Source organism: Zootoca vivipara, chromosome 13 (assembly GCF_963506605.1).
Source record: "Zootoca vivipara chromosome 13, rZooViv1.1, whole genome shotgun sequence".
In the NCBI taxonomy this organism is placed as follows: domain Eukaryota; kingdom Metazoa; phylum Chordata; class Lepidosauria; order Squamata; family Lacertidae; genus Zootoca; species Zootoca vivipara.
The window spans coordinates 48,278,985-48,305,965 of record NC_083288.1 but is presented as its reverse complement, the minus strand read 5'-3'; the positions used below and the strand labels follow the sequence as shown (position 1 = coordinate 48,305,965).

Here is a 26,981-nt window from a genome sequence, read left to right as displayed (position 1 = left end):
ATCCTCCAATGGGCAGGCTGAGCGCATGGTAAGAACAGCCAAAGAATCCATTGCGCGCTTAATGGAGGGTAACTGGTCGGCTCGCATTGCGCGAATGTTATTTTTGCAGCATGCGACGCCGTGTACTGCGACGGGCAAGTCGCCAGCCGAGCTGCTCTTAGGTAGAAGACTGGTAACGGTGCTGGATTATGTCCACCCAGATAAAATGCCAAACCGTAATTCAAGAGCAACCTCCCAGGCTGAGACTGACACAACAAGGTATCTCGCCCCTGAAGATCTGGTCTGGGTGAGGAACTATTCACGAGGTCCGCGGTGGGTGGCCGGTGTGATCACCCGGGCTAGTGGACCTGTGTCCTATTATGTGACCTTGGAAAATGGGCAAGTTTGGAAGAGACATATAGATCAGCTGAGGCGCCGGGCGCTCAGCAGGGAGGAGTCAGATAATTCATCCCTGGCTAATGACGCACAGCTGCAAGACCAGAGTGAAAATGGTCCAGAGGTACAGTCACCAGGGGCTTCAGCAAATGAACCAGGGTCTGCTAGTCCTCATGATGACGAGGTACAGGTCGGGGACCCTGAGATGTCTGGGACTCCATCTGTTCCTGATGAAACCCCTATAGCAGCCCCTCCACCACAGGTAACACCCAATCCAGAACCTGCAACACCTGTTGTCAGGAGATCAGGTAGAAGTTGTAGGACCCCACAGTACCTGAGGGATTACGTCTGCTGTGCTCACTAGGGGGGGAGGGGTGTTGTGTATTGAGTCAAAGGATTTTATATCTGTATTATTATTGTCTGTATTTGCATTAGGATAAAGTAACTGCCTTTTGGTTCCAGAGGGTACAGCTACTATTGGTTCATTTAAGCTGCTGTATTTGGATCCTCTGTCTTATTGGTTTCCTCCAAAAGGCAGCACTGTGATTGCTTGATATTGTTCCCTCCAAAATGTATCCCTTCCTAGCTAGTCCCCTGTCCCTATAAATGTAGCTTTCCTCTCCTCAGTCTTCAGTCTTGTTCACTGTAATAAAGAGCTGTTACTAGAGAACTGTCTCCAGCATGTTTTGTCAAGAGAGCTGAAATCACAAACCCCACGTCACAACACTCAGCAAAGAGAGGCAGCTCCCAGAATGCTTTGGGGGAAGCCATGATGGTTCAAAGCGGGCCTCACAGTGCCCTAACCATTCAGTGCAAATGCAGCCTTGTGTTTAGTCCAACATGGCAACCCCTGCGGCCGAAAAAAATTCCCCGCAGTGGACCCTGGCATGCTCTGAATTTCCCCACAGCAGTGTGCCAGAGAGCATGACGTAGGATCTGAAGATGTGGGTTTAAGCTGCCCTCTTTTTGCTCTAACCATTCGCTCTGCTTTTCAGGGGACGCTGGAAGATCAAATCATCCAGGCCAACCCTGCCCTGGAGGCCTTCGGCAACGCCAAGACCTTGCGGAACGACAACTCGTCCCGATTTGTGAGTGAATCTGGCTGCTTAGGGAAGTGTATGGAAGACCCCACATATGGAAGCCCTGCCTGCCCTCCAACATGTTGAGTCCCACAACTGGGTTGCATGTCTTCTCGTCCGTGCCCCCTCGCAAGACCCCACGTGAGATCACGGAGCCCCAAATACATGCTTTTTTGAGAGGCCATGCTCTCGCAGCCCTAAAAAATGTGTGATTTGGGGTGCCTTGCAAAACTGTGGGGTGAAGAAAAGTGCTTTTTTCAGGGTGAGATGTCGGCATGAAATCTTGCAAGACCATAGCACCCATGGGGGGGGTGTCCTGGTTTTTCCGGGACACTTGTGGGGTGTGCGTCCTGTATATCAGCCTATGCCCTTGGGCACATAGGAAGCTGAGTCAGACCAGGACTCCATCTAGCTCAGTATTATCCACACTGACTGGCAGCAGCTCTCCAGGGTTTCTGGCTGGGGACACCCCCGGCCCAACCTGCAGATGCCAGAGATGAAACCTGCAACGTTCTGCATGCAAAGCAACCCAAATTGCAATTAAACATTGCTGTTGTTCTGTTTCTGTGTCTCATGTTCTCCCTCAAAACAGTTCGGAACGGCATTGTTGCCTAACACCCCTGCTAGGTAGGCTTGGCAGTGCAGAGAGGTAGCTTCTGCCTTACCCGAAGCCATCCCATGAACTTCACAGCTTAGAGAATGATTTGAACCCAAGACTTCTTTATCAGAGTCCAGCGCTCTCATATAGTCATGCCCTTCTTTTTCTGTCTAGGGTAAATTCATCCGAATCCACTTCGGGGCAACCGGAAAGTTGGCATCAGCCGACATAGAAACCTGTAAGTCAGACTGCGAAGGGAAGTTTGATCTGTGCATCCAGCTATGTTTCTGTCCCCCTCAGCAGCCATCTTGTGCTATGCCACACATAGGGTTGCCAGACTCAATAGTGGACAGGACTTCTGTGCCTTTAACTGCTGAAATATACTCGGAGTCGAGAGTGAATTTCATGCTCTTTATTCAGCTCATATTCATCCAGGAGAAGAAGAGAAGACGAATGGCTCTTTTCCCAAAACCATCTGCTTATATACATTATTTACACAATGGGCCTTGCGTGATTGGCTACTTCAGGGCTACAACTGTGGGCCAATTATATTGTGGATTGACTTCTGCCTGCAGCCTGATTGGCTGCTCCTACAGGCCAATCAGGTAGCAGATTCACTTCTGCCAGCCGCCTGATTGGCTGCTCCAGCAGGCCAATCAGGTTGCGGATTCACTTCCACCTGGAGTTGGATTGGGTAGCTCCCGCTGATTCTGAATCCTATTGTTCTAGGATTCAGCTCAGTACATAACACCCCTCCCCTCTAAGTTCCAGTCCTGCCCGGGAAGTTGCATTCGTAGTCCCCAAGGTCTGCTGGCCGCCTCCGTGTGCGTTGTGGCCTGGGGTGTTCCTTGGTCAGGGGTTCTGGTTCTGGCTCGTGTTCCGAGGCTGCTGGCTGTGCCGGGGCTGTCTGGTCTGGCGCCACTGAACCACTAGGTTGTGACTCTGGTTCCGGTGTCCTTCCAGCCTCGGGGCGCCCCTCTGTGCCTACTGCTTCTGCTTCCCCTGCCCACCCCTCTCGCTCTACAGGCCTCACTGCCCTGCTGTCCCCTTGGGACCCCTCTGTCCCGCTCTCCTCCTGGGTTCCTCCTGGGAATCGTCGCCGTAGCTAGTCGCAGTGGCGGCGCCAACATTGCCCCCCTTCCGTTAGTACCTCGTACGACACGGGACCGGTCACCTTGGTGACTGTGGCGGGTACCCATGCTGGGCCTGCCCCAAAATTCTTTGCATACACTGGGTCCTGGGCCACAAATGTCCGGGGGTTCCTGCCTTTCCCCACCACTACCTCATCCTGAGCTCTGTCGGGGTGAAGTCGGTCCAGTCTAGTTGCAAGGCGCCGGCCCATGAGTAGTTCAGCTGGGCTCCGGCCCGTCGTTGTGCTTGGGGTGCTGTGCTGTGCTAGAAGAAATGCGGCAAGGCGGTATTCCCAGTCCCCTTGTGTTATGCGGCGGAGGCTGTCCTTGGTGGTCCGCACCATGCGCTCCGCTTGGCCATTGGTGGCAGGGTGGAATGGTGCTGAGCGGATGTGGCGGATGGCGTTCTGCGCTGTGAAGGTCTGGAACTCCTCTGACGTGAATGCGGTTCCATTGTCCGAGACGAGGGTGTCAGGGAGCCCGTGGGTTGCAAACAGCTTACGTAGTACCCGGATGGCTGCCGCCGTAGAAGTGGACGGTACCAGTGCGACCTCCAGCCATTTGGTGTAGGAATCCACCACTATGAAGAATGTTTTTCCCTGGAAGGGGCCAGCGAAGTCCACGTGCAAGCGTGACCATGGATGTCGGGCGGACTCCCAGGGCTGGACTGGGGCCCTTGGGGGGTCCGGGTGGGATTCTTGGCAGGTCTGGCAGTGTTGAACCCAGGCCTCTATCTCTCTGTCAATCCCCGGCCACCACACATAACTCCTGGCAAGGGCCTTCATCCTCACTACCCCTGGGTGTGTCTCGTGTAGGGCTGTGAGGACCCTTTTGCGGAGGGGCTGGGGAACAACGACCCTGCTTCCCCATAACAGGCACCCCTTGTGGGCCGACAGTTCATGTTTGCGGTTTGTGTAGCCAGCGAATTCTGGCCCGGGGCTGCTGCTGGGCCATCCTCGCCACACCCAGTCCAGGACCCGGGAGATGACCCTATCTTTTGTGGAATGGTGCGCAACTTCTTGTGCCTGAATGGGTCGGTCGGGAAGCAGCTCCAGGGTCATAACCTCTTGCGCAGGTGCTGGGTCGGGGCCTGTTTCTGGTAGTGGTAGCCTGCTGAGTGCGTCTGCGTGGCCCATCGCCTTCCCAGGGCGGTGGATTAGTGCATACTGGTAGCCGGCAAGGAAAATTGACCACCTGAGGACACGTGGAGACAACACTTGGGGGGTCTGCTTCTCGGGGGCAAACAGGCCAAGCAACGGCTTGTGGTCAGTCACTATGGTAAAGGGCCGCCCGTACAAGAAATCATGGAATTTTTTTACGCCCTTCACGATTGCCAGACCCTCCTTGTCAATCTGTGAGTAGTTTCGTTCGGCTGCAGCAAGCGTCTGGGAGAAGTATGCCACCGGCACCTCTCTTCCATCCGGGAGTTGGTGTCCCAGGACAGCGCCGATGCCATAGGGAGAGGCGTCGCATGCCAGCACCACTGGCAGCCTCTCGTCGAAGTGTGCCAAGACCGAGTTCGAGACGAGCAAGTCCTTGACTGCCTGGAATGCGGCCCTTTGTCGCTGGCCCCACACCCAAGGGGCCCTTTTATCTAGGAGTCTGTGTAGGGGCTCCGCTACCGCTGCCTTATGGGGAAGGAAGGCATGGTAAAAGTTCAATAGTCCCAAGAATGACTGAAGTTCGGGCTTGCTCTTGGGCGCTGGGGCCTCACAAATGGCCCGTACCTTGTCACCGGTTGGATGGACCCCTTCTGCGTCCACCTTAAATCCCAGAAAGTCCACCTGCGGCACTCCCAGTAAACACTTTTCCCGCTTCACCTTGAGGCCCGCCGTCTGGAAACGGTGCAGGACGGAGCGGAGGCGGTCCTCAAATTCCTCTGGTGTGGGCCCGGCGATCAGTACATCATCGAAGAAGGGGGTGACGCCAGGAATCCCTTTAAGGAGAGAGTCCATTAGATTCTGGAATATGCCTGGTGCCACGCTAACGCCAAATTGCAGCCGCTTTACTCTGAATGCCCCTCTGTGCGTCACAATCGTCTGAGCCTCTGCTGTGGCTTCGTCCACAGGCAACTGTTGATACGCTTGGGCCAAGTCCAGTTTGCCAAAGATTTTTGACCCAGCCAGGGTGGCGAGGACATGGCTGACCACTGGCACTGGGTATGCATGGGCCGTGAGAGCCTTGTTTATGGTGCATTTGTAGTCTGCACAGATGCGGACCGAACCGTTAGGCTTGACGGGTGTGACAATTGGAGTTTCCCAGGGGGCGTTGGGCACCGGCTCCAGCACTCCTTGCTCCACGAGCCGGTCCAATTCCTCGTCTATGCGGGGTTTCAGGGCGAACGGGACCCGGCGGGCCTTGTGCCTGATGGGTCGTACAGCGGGGTCTAGCTGTAGGGCAATGGGGGGTCCTGTATATCGTCCCAATGCCCCATCGAAAACCCCTGGAAACTCTTTGCATATGGCGTCCACGTCCACTTGTAAGCTAGTGCGGTTCACCCCGGTAACGGCTAGCCCCAGAGGTCCAAACCATGCCAGTCCCAGTAAGCTAACGTAGGGGCCCTTAACTACCAGCAAGTCCAATTGTTGCTTTCGCCCTCGATATTGCACCCTGAAGGTCCCCACCCCCATTGTAGGGACCTTACGTTTCTGGAAGTCCCGGAGGGTGAATGGGGCCGGCCTTAGTTTGGGACCCCCATTAGGGCACAGTTCCCTTAATGTTCGGGCCGAGATTATGGATAGAGTTGAACCCGTGTCCAGCTCCATGCGGCATGGGGCTCCCTCTATCTGTACCTCTATATAAATTTTCTCTGTGCTGGGATGGGGCAACTGGAATACCTGGTAGTCCGTGATCTCCGTCGAGTTGCCTTGGTGCATGGTGCCGTGTGACCTGGGGCTCCTGGGTCGGTCATCTGATGCTTGTCGACGGGTGAGTCGAGCCCGACACACCCGGGCGATGTGTCCCAATTTTCTGCACTGCCTGCACTCTGCGTTGCGGAAACGACAGGTCCTCCTCTCGTGGTTCTCCCCGCAGCTTGCACAGTTCCCTCCTTCTCGTCGAGGCTGCTGTGGTGTGTGTGCTGCTTGAGTGCGCCGCTGTACTCGGTGTACTTCCTCCCTGTCAGATTCGGATTCGTCGGTGAGGTCTTCGTGGTAGACCCTCGGTTGGGATGGCGGGGCCGGTCGTGCCTCTTGCGTTGACCTCTCGGCGGCTTCGGTTGCCAGGGCTTCCTCCAGAGCAATCTGGAACGTGAGGTCTTTTTTGGCGTAGAGGCGTCGTTGCAACATCTCGTCCCTCAGGCCACCGACGAGGCGGTCACGAAGCATGTTCTCCAACTCTGAGAAGTTGCATAACCGGGCGGCTTGGCGGAGGGAGGTCACAAACCCAGTTATGGTTTCCCCTGGGGCTTGCCGCTTTGCGTAGAAGGCATTTCGGCAAGCTACCACCGAGGGCTGTGGTGAAAAGTGCTCCTTCAGCCGTTCCATTATTGTTTTGTAAGAGACGGTAGCGACATCTCTAGGTGCAAGGAGAGCCCGGGCGATTTCAAACGTCTCCTCTCCACAGACGCTGAAGAATGTCGCCCTCTTCATGGCATCGTTGGTGACTTCTTTCGCTTGCAGGAGGAAGTTGAAACGGGCGGCGTACCCTTCCCAGTCTCCTGATGCTGGTTTGAATGGCAAGAAGCTGCTGTCGGTTGCCATTCTGGGTTCCTTGGGTCCTGGAGCTGAAGCCTGGATGCACGGTGCGATGCAGCGGTGCAGCAGGTGGCGGTGCTGCGGTGCAGTGCGTGGTGGCGGTCAGCTCAGCAGGATCCCACCTTCGTCGCCAGTGAAATATACTCGGAGTCGAGAGTGAATTTCATGCTCTTTATTCAGCTCATATTCATCCAGGAGAAGAAGAGAAGACGAATGGCTCTTTTCCCAAAACGATCTGCTTATATACATTATTTACACAATGGGCCTTGCATGATTGGCTACTTCAGGGCTACAACTGTGGGCCAATTATATTGTGGATTGACTTCTGCCTGCAGCCTGATTGGCTGCTCCTACAGGCCAATCAGGTAGCAGATTCACTTCTGCCAGCCGCCTGATTGGCTGCTCCAGCAGGCCAATCAGGTTGCGGATTCACTTCCACCTGGAGTTGGATTGGGTAGCTCCCGCTGATTCTGAATCCTATTGTTCTAGGATTCAGCTCAGTACATAACAACTGCCCTGCTCTCTTTTGAGTCTGGAAACCTTAAAGAGAAACCAGCAGACCCTTTGTTTAATTTCTGGGTTTCCAGGCTCAAAAGAGAGCAGGGCAATTAAAGGCACAGAAGTCCTGTCCACTATTGAGTCTAGCAACCCTAGCCACACACCCCGCGGCAGCCATCTTGTAGTATGCCACACACCCCGTGGCAGCCGTCTTGTGCTATGCCACACACACGGCAGCCATGTTGTACTATTCCACACACCCCACAGCAGCCATCTTGTGCTATGCCACACACCCCGCGGCAGCCATCTTGTGCTATGCCACACACACCACGGCAGCCGTCTTGTGCTATGCCACACACCATAGCTGCCAAGTCCGGATCGTAAAGATCCGGGATCGGCAGCGCGCGCATAACCGGAAGTTGCGTGACGCAACTTCCGGTGGCGCTTCGCCCTTCTATGGGCACCAGAAAATGGCGGGGGCCAGCGCCGGAAGTCGCTTCCGCGCATGACCGGAAACACGTAAAAGCGACTTCCGACGCCGGCGCCGCCATTTTCTGATGCCCATAGAAGGGCAAACCGCAACCGGAAGTCGCGTCACGCAACTTCCGGTCATGCGCGGAAGCGACTTCCGATGCCGGCGCCGCCATTTTCTGGTGCCCATAGAAGGGCAAAGCGGCACCAGAAAAATGGCCGCCGGGAAGAAGCAAATTAAAGGGACAATGCCGGGATTTTCCGCCAAACGGGAGACCGCCGGGAAACGGTAAGAAAAAAGGGGTTTTCCCGGCGGATACGGGATACTTGGCAGCTATGCCACACACCCCACAGCAGTCGGCAGCCATCTTGTGCTATTCCACACACCCCACGGCGGCCATCTTGTGCTATGCCACAGGCCCCACGGCAGCCATCTTGTGACTGGCACCCACTGCACTTCCCCAAAAATTCCACTGGCCCCAAAAGCTTGGCAACTCCTGCCTCCCTCTTCAAATTCCTTATCCAGCCATACATACTCCAGTTAAGAAAGAGTAGCAGTTGTTATTATTAAAACAAATTTACAGAAAACTTCACGGTGTAAAGCCATTGGAGGGGTGTACACAGTAAAAACAGAATGAAACAGAAACACAAGCTCCCATAACAATAATATCAATTCAACAAACTCTAATGCAATGAAACCATCTCTACAAACTCTCCAAGCAACTAGCCTGTTTCATCCATTTAAAAACTGGTGTTTCCCCTCTTCCCCATTTGTTATACCTGAGGGCCAGGAGTATCTTAGAACTGATTTTGTACGCTGCTCTGAGAGAGCCTAAAAGGATAAGCAATAGTTGCTGCAAATAAATAAATACTTATATGTACCGGTAGTAGTTATATCTAAATTTGCATCTAGGCATATAAATTAATATATGCCAATCCTGTGCAACGATGTGTTTTTTTGTGTTGTTGTTTTTTGGCAAGGTGTAAGTGGCTGTTCTAGACTTTACACAGTTTGCATCAATTCAGTTTTCATACAACCCCCCCCCCTCTCTCTCAGATCTCCTGGAAAAGTCCCGGGTGATTTTCCAGCTCAAAGCTGAGAGAAACTACCATATATTCTACCAGATCCTGTCCAACAAGAAGCCAGAGCTTCTGGGTGAGTACCATATTTGGATTTTGTGTGTTTTTCTATGGGGGGGGGGGAGTATATACCAAACTTCCCAGTGGGTAATCGAATCAAGTTGCCTCTAGACAGAGGGATTCATGTGCATACCAGAACTTTAGGTTTGCACATTTATTTATTTTATATTTTTTATTTTATAGACTGCTCTTTCATGAAAAAAATACAGCAAGGCAGTATCTCGCAAACAAATTTACAATAGCATAAATAAAAACATTCGTAAAGACATCAGTAGAAACATCAAATAAATGCTGATTAGTTAAAAGAAGGTTCCGTGATTCAAAGGCCTGTCTAAACAACACCACTTTTCGGGGATGCCTAAAAGACGTCTGGGGCGATTCCTGCTGAACCTTTAGTGGCAAGGAGTTCCACCGGCCAGGTCCTGCTGCACTCAAGGCTTGGTCCCTAGTGAAGGCTGACCAAGTCTTTGGGGCATGGGGGAACCACCAGAAATGCCCCATCAGAGGATCTCCGTGATCGAGGCAGAACGTAAGGGGACCATACGGTTCTTAAAGGGAATTTTGTCTCGAGGTGTTGAGGGTTTTGTGAGTTAACACAAGAACCTTGCACCTGATTCAGTAGCAAACTGGCAACCCGTCTCTCAGCAGAAGTGTAGTGTGTTGCCAGTGAACCGTTTGGCCACCACATTCTGCCTTAGCTGTGGCTTCTAGGCTATATACAAGGGCAGCCCCACAAACAGCGCATTGCAGTAATCAAGCAGAATAAGGGGCTCTGCCAGCCTAGTGCAGCAAGCGAACTTTCTGCAGTATAGGAAAGAGAAATGCATTGAAAAGTGTGGGGTGAACAATCTTGATGTCCGTGGAAATACAGGATTGTTATTCTTACGTCATCCACAGAACAGTACCAGTCAGTTGTAAAATCATTTATTTATTACATTTCTATCCCACCTTTCCTCCAAGGAGCTCATGCTTCTCTTCTTCCTCTCCATTTTATTCTCACAACAACCCTGCGAGGTAGGTTAGGCGGAGAGGTATCAAGTGGCCGAAAATCACCCAGTGAGCTTAATGGCCAAGTGGGAATTTGAACCCTGGTCTCTCCCAGGTTCTGGCCTCACACTCTAACCCAGTGTTTCCCAAACTTGGACCCCCAGCTGTTTTTGGACCACAATGCCCACCATCCCTTGTTAGCCAGTGGTCAAGGGTGATGGGAATTGTAGTCAGAAAACAGCTGGAGACCCAAGTTCGAGAAACACTGCTTTAACCACCAAACCAAATTACTAAGCCAATTTGATAAGGATGCGAGTCTTTCCGAAACCAGGCGATAACAAGTCTAACAATAAATAGACAATTCAGTTTAAATAGGTTTAAATGAAATATCCGCATTCTGAGCAAATCTTTCTTTGAGCCGATGGTTTCTGGGGTGCCCTGAACACAGTCTGCTACTAACCCCCCTCTTCATTCCCCTGTTTCTTCCCCCAAAAGACCTGCTTCTGGTCACAAACAACCCCTACGACTACAGCTACATCTCCCAAGGAGAGGTGACTGTGGCCTCCATCGACGACTCAGAGGAGCTGATGGCTACAGACGTGAGTCTCTTTGCATAAACACAGGGTGGGGAAGAAGATCCATTTACGGGCGTCAAAATTTGGGCTCGCACAGGGCGCTATATTCAAAAAGATGGCCAAATTCCTGGGTGGAGCAATCCCTGGGTAGAGCTATCTTGTATTTTTTTAAAAATGCTTTTCAGGTTTATACATTTCACTAATTTTACAATCATTTTAACATTTCATAGCTTGACTTCCTTCTCCCTCTTTCTGCGTTTCCTTAAATTTGTTTTTTAACATCTTCTGCATATCCAAATGAACTTAATTTGCTCATTTATTCATCTACTTTAAATATATACTCTTATAAAACTGCAGGTTATCACAATAACCCTGCTCTTACCTGTTTAAAATTTATCTGTCAATACTCAATAAGGCATTTCCATTCCTTTTTTTAAAAAAAGTTTGTTATCTTAATTTCTTGCTCTTCCGGTAAGTTTCGCCATTTCTGCATATTCCATAAGGTAGAGCTATCTTGGAGCTACAGAACTCGAACAGCACCACCTGCTGGCAGCTCCTGGAGTGCAGGAAATGCAGCTGGAGGGGGCGGGGTCAAAAGTGAAGGGTGCCAATTTGAGAAGTGTCCTCTGTGACGTCTTTCTTTCTTTCTTTCTTTCTTTCTTTCTTTCTTTCTTTCTTTCTTTCTTTCTTTCTTTCTTTCTTTCTTTCTCCTTCCAATATACACACAGAGTGCCTTTGATGTCCTGGGTTTCACCCCAGAGGAGAAAGTCGGGGTTTACAAGCTGACAGGCGCCATCATGCACTACGGCAACATGAAATTTAAGCAGAAACAGCGAGAGGAGCAGGCTGAGGCCGATGGGACCGAAGGTGTGTGGTTTGCAAGGGGCAGGAGAGATCTGTCGGATAAAGGGGAATGTCAGGGAGAAGCGGGAAAGGGATTTGCGGAAGGGGAAAGAAGCAGGGCTTTCCGAAAAATATGTCAAACAAAGCTCAGCCATCCTCAGAAATGAGCGCTTCTCTGAATTTTGCAGTTCTCCAGCCAAATCATGTGCACAAATAATACATATACTAGGATGATGTGTACATTAAAATGTATGTATGGGGGGGGGGATACCATCCCAAAATGCATTAAATTAGGGGGAATCGCTTTGCAGAGGTTCAAATATTAGGCAAAATGACATACCATTGTGTGTGGAATTTGTTGGTGAGGGCTTGCTTTAAAAAACAAATAAATTGCAAATTGAGGTGGAGAACTGACCTTAAGATGGAAGAAATGAGAAACGTAGCAAAGCTGAAACGGACAGACGCCTCCACCCTTTAAAAAATACATTGCAGGAGTAGAAAATGTAGGATCCCACCCGCGCTATCTACCATACACATTTCCTTTCCTCCCCAGATGCAGATAAATCTGCCTACCTGATGGGCCTGAACTCAGCCGACCTCCTCAAGGGGCTCTGCCACCCGAGGGTGAAAGTTGGCAACGAATATGTCACCAAGGGGCAAAATGTCCAACAGGTGAGGATGTCAATAGGAGTATAGCGTCTAGATCAAGGGAAGTAATAGTACCACTGTATTCTGCTCTGGTCAGACCTCACCTGGAGTACTGTGTCCAGTTCTGGGCACCACAGTTCAAGAAGGATACTGACAAGCTGGAACGTGTCCAGAAGAGGGCAACCAAAATGGTCAAAGGCCTGGAAACGATGCCTTATGAGGAACGGCTTAGGGAGCTGGGTATGTTTAGCCTGGAGAAGAGAAGGTTAAGGGGTGATATGATAGCCATGTTCAAATATATGAAAGGATGTCATATGGAGGAGGGAGAAAGATTGTTTTCTGCTGCTCCAGAGAAGCGGACACGGAGCAATGGATTCAAACTACAAGAAAGAAGATTCCACCTAAACATTAGGAAGAACTCCCTGACAGTAAGAGCTGTTCGGCAGTGGAATTTGCTGCCAAGAAGTGTGGTGGAGTCTCCTTCTTTGGAGGTCTTTAAGCAGAGGCTTGACAGCCATATGTCAAGAATGATTTGATGGTGTTTCCTGCTTGGCAGGGGGTTGGACTGGATGGCCCTTGTGGTCTCTTCCAACTCTATGATTCTATGATTCTATGTCTTTTCGCAGACCGCTCTGCAGCAGGGCCTCGGGTTCCAGAGGGTGTGGTAGGCCATTTTTCTTCAGCCTTGGGTTCCCAGATGTTGTAACACTACAGCTTCCATCACCCCTATTGGCTAAGCTAGCAGGGGATGATGGGAGTTGTAGTCCTACAACATCTGGGGATCTAAAGTTGAAAAACGGTGTTATAAGGTATTTACAGTTGGGCAAGCTTGACCTGGGTGCAGCTGGAGCCGTCGATGGCGGTGGCCTCATTATTCACATCAGTTCAGACTGGAGATGGGGAGAAATTTGATCCAGTTTCCATTTAAAGGCGAACTTACGCCATTTGCGCTTTCTGTAACAATGCATGAACTGAAATACAGCCATCTTCCGAAATTTGCGCTTGCAATGCGGTTCCCGCGCCCCATCACAATTAACGTGCACAAAAATGTCTATATATTAGTGAAAATAACACATCAACATGCATTAACGTTAGAGAAAGTTGCTCTGCAACCGTGAGTGTTTTGGGCAAGGTTGCATCCCAAAAATGTTTGTATTAGGAGATTGGAGCACTAAAATGCGGGTGAATTCTCACGAGAACTTTTTTTAAAACAAACAAACAAACAATAACATCACAAACTGTTGTGGAAACGGGGAGAACCAACTTCGAATTAATCATGAATAGAAATGTAATGTTAGGCCCAGGGTTGTTGAATTGTTGTTGTCATAATAAAGGATAGAAACCCTTCTAAAAAAAGGAGGGATAGAAACCTTTCTAAAAAAAACCCCAAACCGCTTAGCTGGAATGAGCCTAGTTGGATTTAGGGGCAGGTGACCCAGATGACTGCCTGGGGCGTTTGGTTTGGGGGGTGCCAGGCTCCCTTCAGGGCGCACCTGTCACACAGGCAATCCGCTCCGCCCTGAGTTCGACAGCTGAAACTAACAGAACAAACAGTTCGGAGGCCGCAAATAAAACCCCTTATGCACAAGTTCATCATCATCAGCCACCATGGCAGGGATCAGCCTTCTTGCAGTCAGGCCATGCAGCAAAGTCGCAAAATGGGATATGGGGTGCCTAAAATTGGGTAGTGTGGGGGTTAAAACAAAGGTCACCAAAGGAACTCTTGACCTGAGGAGCCATTTGGTCTAGGGCAGCGATTCACAAACTTTCCCCCCCTCCAGGTCACAGTTTCAGAATACAAATTTGCTCGTCCCACACCAATTTTCTAATTGATAAATACATTGGGCGGGGGGGGGAACAACTCCTCGCAGTGCTTGGTTTTGAAAAGATATCTATCCATATTCTGCAGATAAGAAGAAATGTTTTGATACTATGCTATACTATGCTGAAATGTTTATATCAGGCACCCCCAAACTTTGGCCCTCCAGATGTTTTGGACTCCAATTCCCATCATCCCCGACCACTGGTCCTCTTAGCTAGGGATCATGGGAGTTGTAGGCCAAAACATCTGGAGGGCCGCAGTTTGGGGATGCCTGGTTTATATGTTTCTTTGATGGTCCTTGCCACCCTCTCCCTTTGAGAACCACTGGTCAAGGAATGAGCGGACAGTCTGCCGCCTTCTTTGAAGTTCTGCATCCCTGGAGCACTTTAAAGACTCGGCAGCCTTTGAAAGATAAAGAGGGAGATGCTCACAAGGAACGCAGCAGAAACCTCCTTGATCAAGGATGCTGCTGAAGATGATGTTGGGGGTCTTTCCCTCCCCTATAATTTTTATTAAATCTTCTGTTTTAAAATTTAGAATATTCATTTAAACAACCTTTAAATACCACTGACTTCCCTTCTCTTTCCATGGTTCATTTTGCACAGCATAAAACCCTGCATATTTTATATACAGCCATACCTCATGTTACGGCCGCTTCAGGTTACGTGTTTTCAGGTTGCGGAATATGGGAAACCCAGAAGTACCGGAACGGGTTACTTCTGGGTTTTGCTGCATGTGCAGAAGCAGCAAATCGCGCCAGCGCAGATGCGGCGCTTCAGGATGCGAACGCTGCAGGTTGCGAACGTGCCTCCGTCACGGATTACATCCACAACCCGAGGTTCCACTGTAAACTAAACCATTTAGTATTGCATTATTACATCCATCCGAACTTATTTACACTGCTGAATTTATCTTAATGCTGCCCACGTTTTCAAATAAACACAGTTTCCCTCCATATATTCAATAAACATTTTCCAATCTCCTTTAAGCGCATGTTCTTCTTGTTCTCTTTATTCTATGTGCTACGTCCGCAAGGTGCGCATATTCCGTCAGTTTTAAGTTGCCATTCTTCTTTAGTTGTGACTTCACTCGTTTTCCATTCGGGGGCTAAAGAAACACGAGCCGCAGTCACGATGGTGGAATCTTATCTGCCATGAGGTCCCAGGGCAGCTTACAACACCTTAAAAACACAGGACAGTGGTACCTCGGTTTATGTACCTGATCCGTTCCGGGGTGCCATTCACAACCCGAAAAGTATGTAACCCGAACAGTGTGCTTTCGCGCATGCGCAAAAGCACGATAGCGCACTTCTGCGCATGCGCGAACTGCGCAGAACACTTCTGTGCAGGCGCGCGCTGTGAACCCGGAAGTAAACACTTCCGGGTCCGCCGCGTTCGTAAGCCGAAAGTACGCAACCCGAAGCGTACGTAACCCAAGGTATGACTGTACTAATAATCAGTTTGAACAATTTACCATGAGAAGACCAGGCTCCATTCGCCTGCTCTCCTTGGCCAGGACGACATCAGTCCCTGCCATGCCTGTGCAGGATCCGGTGCTGAGGCCTGCTCTGCACCCGCCGATGCACTCTTGATTTATTTTTCTGCAACTCCAAGTGTGCCAGCTGGGGCTGATGGGAGCTGAGTCCAAAAAATCTGGAGGGCACCACCAGCTCCAGGGGCCCAGATTGCTTTCCCCGCAGTGTTGCTCACTTTTCTTTTCTTTTCTTTTCCTTCCTCCCCTGCTTCCTCCGCTCAGGTGTACTACTCCATTGGGGCCTTGGCCAAGTCTGTGTATGAAAAGATGTTCAGCTGGATGGTAGTCAGAATCAACAACTCTTTGGAGACCAAGCAACCCCGACAGTATTTCATCGGGGTGCTGGACATCGCAGGCTTCGAGATCTTTGATGTGAGTACATTGCGGTGGGTGCCACAAGATAGGATCATTCTCCTTAGGTAGATATCCCCTACCTGGAGGACTGGTCTCTTCCAATTGGGGGCGAACACGGATTGTTCAGCAGACCACAAGCATGTCATGTTTTGTTTCCTCCAAGTGCGACTTGTTTTCCGAGCTGCTCATCCCTCCTCCGCTTGGCTAGGTTAGGCTAAGGGTTTGTGATTTGCCCAGTCAGCCTCATAGTACATTTCCGAGCACAATTCAAAGTGTTGGTGCTGACCTTTAAAGCCCTAAACGGCCTCGGTCCAGTATACCTGAAGGAGCGTCTCCACCCTCATCGTTCTGCCCGGACACTGAGGTCCAGCACCGAGGGCCTTCTGGCGGTTCCCTCCCTGCGAGAAGCCAATTACAGGGAACCAGGCAGAGGGCTTTCTCGGTAGTGGCACCCACCCTGTAGAATGCCCTCCCATCAGATGTCAAGGAAATAAACAACTACCTGACTTTTAGAAGACATCTGAAGGCAGCCCTGTTTAGGGAAGTTTTTAATGTTTGATGTTTTATTGCTATAATAATAATAATAATAATAATAATAATAATAATAATATTCTGTTGGGAGCTGCCCAGAGTGGCTGGGGAAACCCAGCCAGATGGGCGGGGTTGTTGTTGTTGTTGTTTAGTCGTTTAGTCGTGTCCGACTCTTCGTGACCCCATGGACCATAGCATGCCAGGCACTCCTGTCTTGCACTGCCTCCTGCAGTTTGGTCAAACTCATGTTCGTAGCTTCAAGAACACTGTCCAACCATCTCGTCCTCTGTCGTCCCCTTCTCCTAGTGCCCTCAATCTTTCCCAACATCAGGGTCTTTTCCAAGGATTCTTCTCTTCTCATGAGGTGGCCAAAGTATTGGAGCCTCAGCTTCACGATCTGTCCTTCCAGTGAGCACTCAGGGCTGATTTCCTTCAGAATGGATAGGTTTGATCTTCTTGCAGTCCATGGGACTCTCAAGAGTCTCCTCCAGCACCATAATTCAAAAGCATCAATTCTTCGGCGATCAGCCTTCTTTATGGTCCAGCTCTCACTTCCATACATCACTACTGGGAAAGCTATAGCTTTAACTATATGGACCTTTGTAGGCAAGGTGATGTCCCTGTTTTTTAAGATGCTGTCTAGGTTTGTCATTGCTTTTCTCCCAAGAAGCAGGCGTCTTTTAATTCCGTGACTGCTGTCACAATCTGCAGTGATCAAGGAGCCCAAGAAAGTAAAATCTCTCACTGCGGGGTATAAATAAATTATTATTATTATTATTATTATTATTATTATTATTATTATTATTATCCTAGCTGAGTGGGGCTTTGAACCCTGGACAGACTGCTTTTTCAAATTGCTCAAACCCTTGATTTCGTTTCCCTTCCTCGCTCCCTGTCTCAGTTCAACAGCTTCGAGCAGCTCTGCATCAACTTCACCAACGAGAAGCTGCAGCAGTTCTTCAACCACCACATGTTTGTGCTGGAGCAGGAAGAGTACAAGAAGGAGGGCATTGAGTGGGTCTTCATCGACTTCGGCATGGACCTCCAGGCCTGCATCGACCTCATCGAGAAGGTGTGGTTAGGAGGTGCTCTCTGAGGGATGGAATCGCGCCTCCATATTGAGATCAGGGAAACAGGAGGGAGGAGGGGAAGGGTTTATCATTGGCTTCCCAATTTGCCCCCTCTGTCCCACAATCCTTTGGACCTAAAGAAACAACAACAACAGGGGAGATTCAAGGTCTTGCCCTATTTGTCTCTTTGAGGTACAAACTGGGGTTTGGTGATCAGGCATTGCCAGATTTATGTATAAGCTAAACAAGCTATAGCTTAGGGCCCCACTCTCATGGGGGGGCCCCAAAAAAATTAAAGGGGAAAAAACTGGATGTACATTTCCAAAATATAAGATAAAAAACAAATAAAATGAAACCTACATACAGCAACAGTGTTTTGTGGCTTTAAAGGTAAAGGGACCCCTGACCATTAGGTCCAGTCGTGACCGACTCTGGGGTTGTAATGCTCATCTCACTTTATTGGCCGAGGGAGCCGGCGTACAGCTTCCAGGTCATGTGACAGCATGACTACGCCGCTTCTGGCAAACCAGAGCAGCACACGGAAATGCCGTTTACCTTCCCGCTGTAGCGGTACCTATTTATCTACTTGCACTTTGACGTGCTTTCGAACTGCTAGATTGGCAGGAGCTGGGACTGAGCAACGGGAGCTCACCCCGTCGCAGGGATTCGAACTGCCGACCATCTGATCAGCAAGCTCTAGGCTCGGTGGTTTAACCCACAGCGCCACCCGCGTCCGTTGTGGCTTTAGATACCTATAAGTTACCATATAGCATATTTTCAACACAAATAAACAGCGACAATTTGTTGTTGACAAAGGACAGCTGGACATATAAAGGGCTCCGTTACCTTCAGGAGCTTAAATCCGTTACCTTCAGGAGCTTAAATCAAACCTAAATCCGGCCCTGCCTCCAAGCCTCACCCAGTCAGAGCCTCTCGCTTTCTCTCCTTCCCTCTCTTTATTAATTAGCTGAGCCTTCCCCCACCTGGTGCCCACAGATGTTTGGGACTAAAACTCCCATCAGCCCCTGCCAGCATTGGCTGAAGTGGATGGGAACTGTAGTCCATGACATCCAAATTGGTGAAACCATTGTTACCACTAACCATAGTTTACTGGCAGGATTTGAAACCAGAATCTGTTCCTGTTTTCAGTCTCTGGTTTGTGAGCAAAACCTTGTTATACAGCAACTGTTTGCGCCAGTTCAGACATGGTGATAAATTATAGTTCTTCCTAAGGGAGGGTGGGATTAATATGGGAAGAGGGGAGGGAGTACAGGAGCATCGTGGGACACTGCTGATCACCAAACAATGGTTTGGGAATTGCTAGTGTGAATTGAGAAGTGGGCCAGAGCATCTTCAAAATACTTTCCGTATTTACAAACGTGCAGGTGCAACGTTATCACTTATGTAGCTGCTGTTTCCTTGCCATGCCTTTCTGTTAACCATGGTTTCCCATTACATTTGAGCTGGGAAACTATAGCAAATAATTCACTAACAGGCCAGACTATGAAGCGATGGCATAAAGGTGCTAGGAATCTATTAAGCATTGTTCCTTGTTCAGAGGTAGCAGGAATCCATAGGTAGCTGTGGCTCCCTGCCCTGTTTGCATGAACGGGGAGGGAGAAAGCGAGATTGTACAAAGCTCATGCACCTTTCCCTTTATTAAGCTGAGATGTGATTGTGGAAGCACAGCCTAGAACCCTGCCACGTTAAGGACTAGAAACTTGTTTGTTTTAAAGGCAAGTAATCCTTTTTCACCCAGTGCCAGTTACTAGATTTGCTTAGCCCCTTACCACTGTGTAACACAGCCTTGAATATAAGCAGACTGGCCATTAGCACCCTTGTTGTGCCTTGCTAAAATAAATTCGCTTTTCTGTACACTTTTGGGGAGATGGGTCCAACCATTTCTGGGTTCTTCACCTGTCCTTCCAATTCATTCTGTGGTTTCATCTGATTTCACTATGGCTAACGGCTGCCAAACAACTTTAAACCATGGCTTCATATTCTGGCTTGTTAGGGAACTATTTGCTATAGTTTCCTGGTTTGGATGCAACAGGAAACTATGGTTAGTTGGGTCTCCCTGACTTGCTGCTTTGGCTCTGTTTTTGCCCTCTTCCCGAGCAGCCGCTGGGCATCATGTCCATCCTAGAGGAGGAGTGCATGTTCCCAAAAGCCTCCGACATGACCTTCAAGGCCAAGCTCTACGACAACCACTTGGGCAAGTCAAACAACTTTGGGAAGCCGCGCAACCCCAAGGGCAAGCCCGAAGCCCATTTCTCCCTCAACCATTATGCCGGCACTGTCGACTACAACATCCTTGGCTGGCTGCAGAAGAACAAGGACCCCCTCAACGAAACGGTGGTGGGACTCTACCAGAAGTCGGCCCTGAAGCTCCTTGCTACGCTTTTCTCCAGCTACGCCAGCGTAGAGGCTGGTGAGATTGATGGGCAAGCATGAGAGAGGGAGAAGGAGGAAAGGAGAGAACCAGGCCCAGCACTCAGAATCCTTGGGCAGTTGCCCTGGCATCAGGGAACTCAGGGGGTGGGTGTGGTATGAGTGGGCGCCATTTTAATTTCCTGAAACCCTTCAAATTAGGGGGCAGATCAATCTATTAGCTTTGGGTTCTCTCTGTTTCTTCTCATTTTTTTCCAGCCTGAAGTTCACCTCCCTACGTTTCTGCTTCAGTTTGCAATTTATCTTTATTATTATTATTATTTAGAAGAAAAGCCTCATGGAAATTTGTCAGCATTCAGAGCAAATTTCTCCCAACTACGCACGTTTTCAGTATTCAGTTTTGCCTGATGAAAACATCATTGTGATAATTTTAATTTGTATATGCCGCCCATCTGACTGCGGTTCCCCAGCCACTCCAGGCGGCTTCCAAAAAAGTATTTAAACACAAGCAATTTTCCACTAATGCAATGTGTTCTTTTTCACACATATGTGCATGTCTTTGCACAGTGCACGCCTTTCCCCAGTTCGAGCATCACAAAATGCGGACAAGTGCAAATTTAAAAGCCATCTGCATTTCAGTTTGTGCATTGTTTCATAAAGCACGGATGTGGGAGGTTCACTTTAAAATCTACCCTAAACTGAATCTTCTGGGGCCCTTCTTTGTGTGCCTCCTCCTTGAGAGGTCTGGAGGGTGGCAACACGAGAACAGGGCCTTCTCTGCAGTGGCTCCCCAGCTGTGGAATTCTCTCCCCAGGGAAGTTTGCCTGACGCCGTCATTATACATCTTTAGGCCCCAGGCCAAAACATTCCTTTGGTTAATTTGATTGACATCCTATGCCCTTTTAAAATGTGTGTTTTTTGTGGGGGGTATATTGGGTTGTTGGTTTTATTTTGATTATATATTTTGTGGTTTTATATTTTGATTTTATTCCGTGAACCGCCCTGAGACCTCCGGGTATAGAGCTGTATATAAATTCAATAAATAAAATAAAATAAAATACATTGAAGGAAGCAAGAGGCACTGCAGGAAATGAGAGCAGAGCAGTGTAGTGGTTAGTTAGAGAGATTTCAATGACAGTCATTGGGAAGGAGACCAGTGTAGGAGGACTGAATTTAAGATCGGAAAAAGAAGAAGAGAAACTGAAAGAAACCCGAACTGACTTGATTTGCTCACCCCTTTGATGAGGGAGGCTTGCCTGAGTTTTCAAAGCCTTCACTCTCTGCACTTCTGTCCTCAGGTGGAGATGGAGGGAAGGGAAAAGGATCAAAGAAGAAAGGATCGTCTTTCCAGACCGTTTCTGCAGTTCATCGGGTAGGAAACCAAAGGCCGCCCCATGAAAAAGATGGGAGGGGGGGTGCTTGTTTGATTCCCCCCTCCCAAGTCAAGCAAGGGGGAGGAAAGAAGGCACTGCTGGAAACTAAATAAGTTATTGACCCACATTCCTCCCTCTCTTTCCCTCCTTCTCTCCTTTCGTCTTCCCCCTTTCCCTGCGGCTGCCTCCCTCTCTATTTCTGTCTTCCCTCACCTCTTCTTCTCTTCTTTTCCACTTTTCCCTCCCACCCTCTCTCTCCCATTTCTGCCTCTCTTCTGTCCCTCTCTCCTTTCCCCTCCCTCTTTCTCTCCCCTCCACCTGCTTCTCCCTCTCCCTCTTTCTCTGGCAGGAGAACCTCAACAAGCTGATGGCCAACCTCAAAACCACCCACCCTCACTTTGTGAGGTGCCTCATCCCCAACGAACGGAAGGCCCCCGGTAACCGGACAGGGACAGGGCTGGTGGACCGGACTGGGAGGTGCTGGTTAGAGGAGGCCCTTGGGCAGCTAACTCACAGACAGGGACGTGTCTACCATTTCACGTCCCCCCAGCTGTGATTACTTGAAATGCATACCAGCAAAAGGAACAGTGGTGCAAAAGACAGGGAATCTGCCTCTGTTGGCATATTTAGCATAAGGCTAGCGGCAGATGGAATGGGGCAGGAGCTACACAGAGCAGTCCGTCCCCTGCAATGCAGGAATATTTTTGCCCAGCGCGGGGCTCGAACCCGTGACCCTGAGGTTAAGAGTCTCATCCTCTATCGACTCTGCAGTTCTAGAGCAGGAGTGGGGGCGTCTTTTTTTCCGCCTGAAGACCACATTCCATCCTGGGCAACCTTGTGGGTGGGGTCAGAGGGAAAAGAGGGCGGAGCTATAGATGCAAATTATACCTCTGTACGGTAGGCTGGTTTCAACACACCCACCCACACCTCTCTCTCTCCTCCAACCAGGCGAGCAAGAGGCATTAATGACACATTCCATCCAGGCAAAGATACTCAAGGAGGTTGCAAAACGGTGTGGGGTGTGGCCCCTGGACCTAAGACTTCCCACCCTTGTTTTAGAGAGATGCTATGGGATGTGTAGCTAAATAACAGACGTCAGCTAAGGTTGGATGGGACACCAGCCGAATGGAGGGCACAGAGGAGGCCCATTTCTAACACGGGTGATACCTCCCCTCTCTCTCTCCCTTCGCCAGGGGTGATGGATAATGCTCTGGTCATGCACCAGCTGCGCTGTAACGGAGTCCTGGAGGGGATCCGGATCTGCCGGAAGGGATTCCCTAACCGGGTCCTTTACGGGGACTTCAGGCAAAGGTGAATCTGCTTTCGGGGTCACGCTGGGTGGAGGGTGGCCCTTCCCTGCACTCTGCCTGCCGCAACCTGTAACATTTGCTACCTTCCCCGCCATTGAAAAATGCCTTTCATAACAGTACTGTTGTTGTGAGGGCAAATGAATCATAGAATCATAGAGTCAGAAGAGACCACAAGGGCCATCCAGTCCAACCCCCTGCCAAGCAGGAAACACCATCAAAGCATTCCTGACAGATGGCTGTCAAGCCTCTGCTTAAAGACCCCCAAAGAAGGAGACTCCACCACACTCCTTGGCAGCAAATTCCACTGTCGAACAGCTCTTACTGTCAGGAAGTTCTTCCTAATGTAATGGCTCTCTTTGGAGGTCATGAAACGGTCTGGTCATTGATGGCGGACAGCGGACAGCAACGTGCAATTAATTAGCCAGTAAAAATATCTGGAGCACGAGTCGCATTTACACACCAGCGTAGTAGCTCTGCTCTGACCGATTATTCCTTAAAAGGTTTTGGAGGAGATGGAATTGCAATCTGGAATTCTGGTGTTCTCTTAGAACTAGAACTGCCCCCCAGGCACTTGTTTCTGCACCCCTAACCATATAGCCAAATATTATTTATTTATTTATTTATTTATTTATTTATACCCCGCCCATCTGGCTGGGCTTCCCCTACCACTCTGGGCGGCTTCCAACAAATACAAAAATACATTAAAGTATCACAGATTAAAAACTTCCCTAAACAGGGCTGCCTTTAGGTGTTTTCTAAATGTCAGGTAGTTGTTCATCTCCCTGACCTCCGATGGAAGGGCGTTCCACAGGGTGGGCGCCACTACCAAGAAAGCCCTCTGCCTGGTTCCCTGTAGCTTTGCTTCTCGCAATGAGGGAACTGCCAGAAGGCTCTCGGCGCTGGATCTCAGTGTCCGGGCTGAATGATGGGGGTGGAGACGCTCCTTCAGGTTTATAGGACCTAGGCCGTTTAGGGCTTTAAAGGTCAGCACCAACACTTTGAATTGTGCTCGGAAACGTACTGGGAGCCAATGTAGATCTTTCAAGACCGGTGTTATGTGTTCTCAGCAGCCGCTCCCAGTCACTAGTCTAGCTGCTGCATTAATTGCAGTTTCTGGGTCACCTTCAAAGGTAGCCCCACATGGAGCGCATTGCAGTAGTCCAAGCGGGAGATAACTAGAGCATGCACCACTCTGGCGAGACAGTCTGCGGGCAGGTAGGGTCTCAGCCTGCTTACCAGATGGAGCTGATAGACAGCCGCCGTGGACACAGAATTAACCTGGGGCTCCATGGACAGCTGTGAGTCCAAAATGACTCCCAGGCTACGCACCTGGTCCTTCAAGGGCACAGTTATCCCATTCAGGACCAGGGAGTCCCCTGCCCCCGCCCGCCCCCTGTCCCCCCGAAACAGTGCTTCTGTCTTGTCAGGATTCAACCTCAATCTGTTAGCCGCCATCCATCCTCCAACCGCCTCCAGACACTCACACAGGACATTCACTGCCTTCACTGGTTCTGTTTAAAAGAGAGATAGAGCTGGGTGTCATCCGCATACTGATGAACACACAGCCCAAACCCCTTGATGATCTTTCCCAGCGGCTTCCTATAGATGTTAAAAAGCATGGGGGAGAGGACGGAACCCTGAGGCACCCCACAAGTGAGATCCCAGTACGTAATATTTAAAACGAATAGTACAGTACATTACATGTTTTAATGGGACTGCTTTATTTTGTGTTTTCATTATGGATGCTTATTTCATGTTTGTGCCATTGGCCTTTATACTTGTAAACTGCTTAGAAGGCTATTTCAGCACTAAGTGATATATAAATTGATTAAGAACAACAACGGTTCAAAACAACAACAACAACCATTAATCGTTCACTGACCCAAGTTGAAAATAGGCCTAAAACAGGTCAGTTAAGAAATATGCCACCCTGGTTTTACGCCCCTCTACTTTCTTCCCATCAGAAGAATCTTACAGCTTTGGCAAGGGAAATCTAACAGAATATTTCCCTCCGCACCAGGTACCGTATCCTGAACCCAGCTTCCATCCCCGAGGGCCAGTTCATCGACAGCCGGAAGGGAGCAGAGAAGCTCTTGGGCTCCTTAGATATCGACCAAAACCAGTACAAGTTTGGCCACACCAAGGTGAGAGGGTGGAGCCTTTGCAACCACTTCTAGGCAACCTGTTTTTTCAGCATCCATCCTGATTAACTTTCACAGAACGTATGTGGTCATTAGATGATATCCAGATAGATAGGTGATGATAGACAGACAGACAGACAGACAGACAGACAGACAGACAGACAGACAGAGGCTTAGCCAGAGGTGCCCACCACCTTTCCCTCTCTTTCCAGGTGTTTTTCAAGGCTGGGCTTCTGGGCCAATTGGAGGAAATGCGAGATGAACGCCTTTCCCGCATCATCACCCGCATCCAAGCGCAGGCCAGGGGTCAGCTCATGCGCATCGAGTTTAAGAAGATTATGGATCGTAGGTGAGTGCCGTGATTATCCCTTCTTATCTTGCAGGTTGGGCGGGAGGAAGAATTGATTCCCACTGTATCTGGAAGAGGGAGATTCATAATAACAGGATTTCCATTTCAACAAAGATGCTACAGGCACTTTCCAAATGCAGTTTCAGAGCATTTCAGCTTGATTTGGTTCGCGGGGAATCTTAGTCAGCTTTGGCTATTTAATGAGCATTTGTCCCGATTTGTTTACGGGTGCTTAGATGGCGTTGCATCAAAGCAAGTGCGTTTCCCCATCATTTTCCTTATCGCAGGAAAAAGAAGTCTGATATTTAGGGGCGGGCGAGCTCATCTCCTCAAACGACCGTAATTGTGCAGCCGAAATTTAGCAGCATGGGACAGAACCCCATCTGAAAATAGGGACAGCTTGGAAGCACCTGTTGGGGTCAAAAGAAGACCCGCTCTTGATGGTCGGAAATGCTGGCGGGCAGTTGCTTTTGCTAGGCAACGTGCCTGTTTAACATTTATTTGGCCAGTACTTATACAGTACTTATTCATTTGCACTTGTAGTCTGTCCTTCGCCAAATGGTTCCCAGGGCAAGTTACAAACACCCGCAATTAAAGTAAGCAAGAACGTACAGTTAGAATCACTTTAAAAATCATTTTATATTGCATTTTACAGTATACCATAAACTGCCCTGTGATCCTCGGATGAAGGGCAGTGCAGAAATTTAATAAAATAAATGAATAAAGTGAAAAAGGGGACCCATGGGAAGGAAAAAACCTGTGGAACTCTACAACAATGACCACCAAGACCTCACGAATTGCAGTTTCTTTTTTTTCTTCTCCTTGCCTGGAACCTTGTTTTCAAAACCAAAAAGGAATCCGTATCAGAATAAATAATTAAAAAGCAGTGGCACGGAATACAATGTGCAGCAATGGAAGAGGAGGCAAGGCAGCCAATCGGTCAAAGGCCTGGAGGCTAAAGAGTTGCACTTTTGACCAATCACTGAAAACCACAGGGACATAGAGGGCTGCCTTACCCTCAAGTCGGAATATTGAGTCCCCTAGCTCAGTATTGCCCATTGTGACAGGCAAAGTCCCTCCAGGGTTTCTGGCAGTGAGGTGGGGGGGGGGACGCTTCCCCCTGTTTAGGGGCTAAATCCCCTGTTTCTTTACCCTCCTTTCCCCAGGGATGCGTTGCTGGTGATTCAGTGGAACATCCGGGCGTTCATGGGGGTGAAGAACTGGCCTTGGATGAAGCTGTTCTTCAAAATCAAGCCTCTGCTCAAGAGCGCAGAGACCGAGAAGGAGATGCAGGTAATGGTTCTCGGATTATGACCGAAGTTGATTCCTGACAGTAAGAGCTGTCAATTTGCTGCCAAGGAGTGTGGTGGAGTCTCCTTCTTTGGAGGTCTTTAAGCAGAGGCTTGACAGCCATATGTCAAAAATGCTTTGATGGTGTTTTCTGCTTGGCAGGGGGTTGGACTGGATGGCCCTTGTGGTCTCTTCCAACTCTATGATTCTATGATTCTAGGAACTGCTAAGGGTTAAACAAAGCAAAACATTTAAGGGCTGCCACACTGAGTCCATCCAAAAACACCTGGATGGCCATCGAGTTCCCCAGGGTAGCCCTGATTTGCTCACAGGGGTTCATTGCAGGCAGTTTATACACTCCACAAATATATAAACACATTGCTCAACAGGGTGATGAACGCAGAATTGGCCCTGTTACATGTTTGACACGATGCTCATTCCACATTTGCAAGAAATTAGTCTTTCAATGTGGCAGCTCCCACACTTTCCTGCCTCTTGACATCGTGCCTTTGCTGTTACTCCTTCCGGTGCCTCCTGGAAATATTTGTGTTTAGGCAAGCCTATCCGGATGTGTAGGGTATTGACGCTTTAATCGTAAGTTTTTGCTGATTGGTTTTAATAACAATGTTTTGGAAGGTTTTCAATTTATTTAAAAACTGTTTGCTGATAGTTTCATTTTTAAAACTCTGTTTGTAACCTGCTTTGAGGTCGCTGGGGTTTTATTTTACAATCAAGTGGTACATAAATTTTTGTGAAATAAATACACAAACAGTGGAGG

At 49.3% G+C, this 26,981-nt stretch overlaps 1 protein-coding gene across 1 annotated transcript in view; it reads left to right on the top strand.

Annotated features, from left to right (window-relative positions):
• LOC118094384 (myosin-6) overlaps window positions 1-26,981 on the top strand; it is a 56,683-nt gene that overhangs the window by 11,923 nt on the left and 17,779 nt on the right. The window contains exons 8-22 of the mRNA XM_060281859.1: window positions 1,371-1,463; window positions 2,227-2,290; window positions 8,904-9,002; window positions 10,469-10,572; window positions 11,277-11,415; window positions 11,945-12,063; window positions 15,617-15,766; window positions 17,181-17,351; window positions 19,471-19,780; window positions 21,039-21,112; window positions 21,463-21,550; window positions 22,307-22,424; window positions 24,444-24,567; window positions 24,777-24,913; window positions 26,080-26,206. Coding sequence (XP_060137842.1) covers window positions 1,371-1,463; window positions 2,227-2,290; window positions 8,904-9,002; window positions 10,469-10,572; window positions 11,277-11,415; window positions 11,945-12,063; window positions 15,617-15,766; window positions 17,181-17,351; window positions 19,471-19,780; window positions 21,039-21,112; window positions 21,463-21,550; window positions 22,307-22,424; window positions 24,444-24,567; window positions 24,777-24,913; window positions 26,080-26,206 — 1,917 coding nt within the window. The remainder of the gene's footprint in view (window positions 1-1,370; window positions 1,464-2,226; window positions 2,291-8,903; window positions 9,003-10,468; window positions 10,573-11,276; window positions 11,416-11,944; window positions 12,064-15,616; window positions 15,767-17,180; window positions 17,352-19,470; window positions 19,781-21,038; window positions 21,113-21,462; window positions 21,551-22,306; window positions 22,425-24,443; window positions 24,568-24,776; window positions 24,914-26,079; window positions 26,207-26,981) is intronic.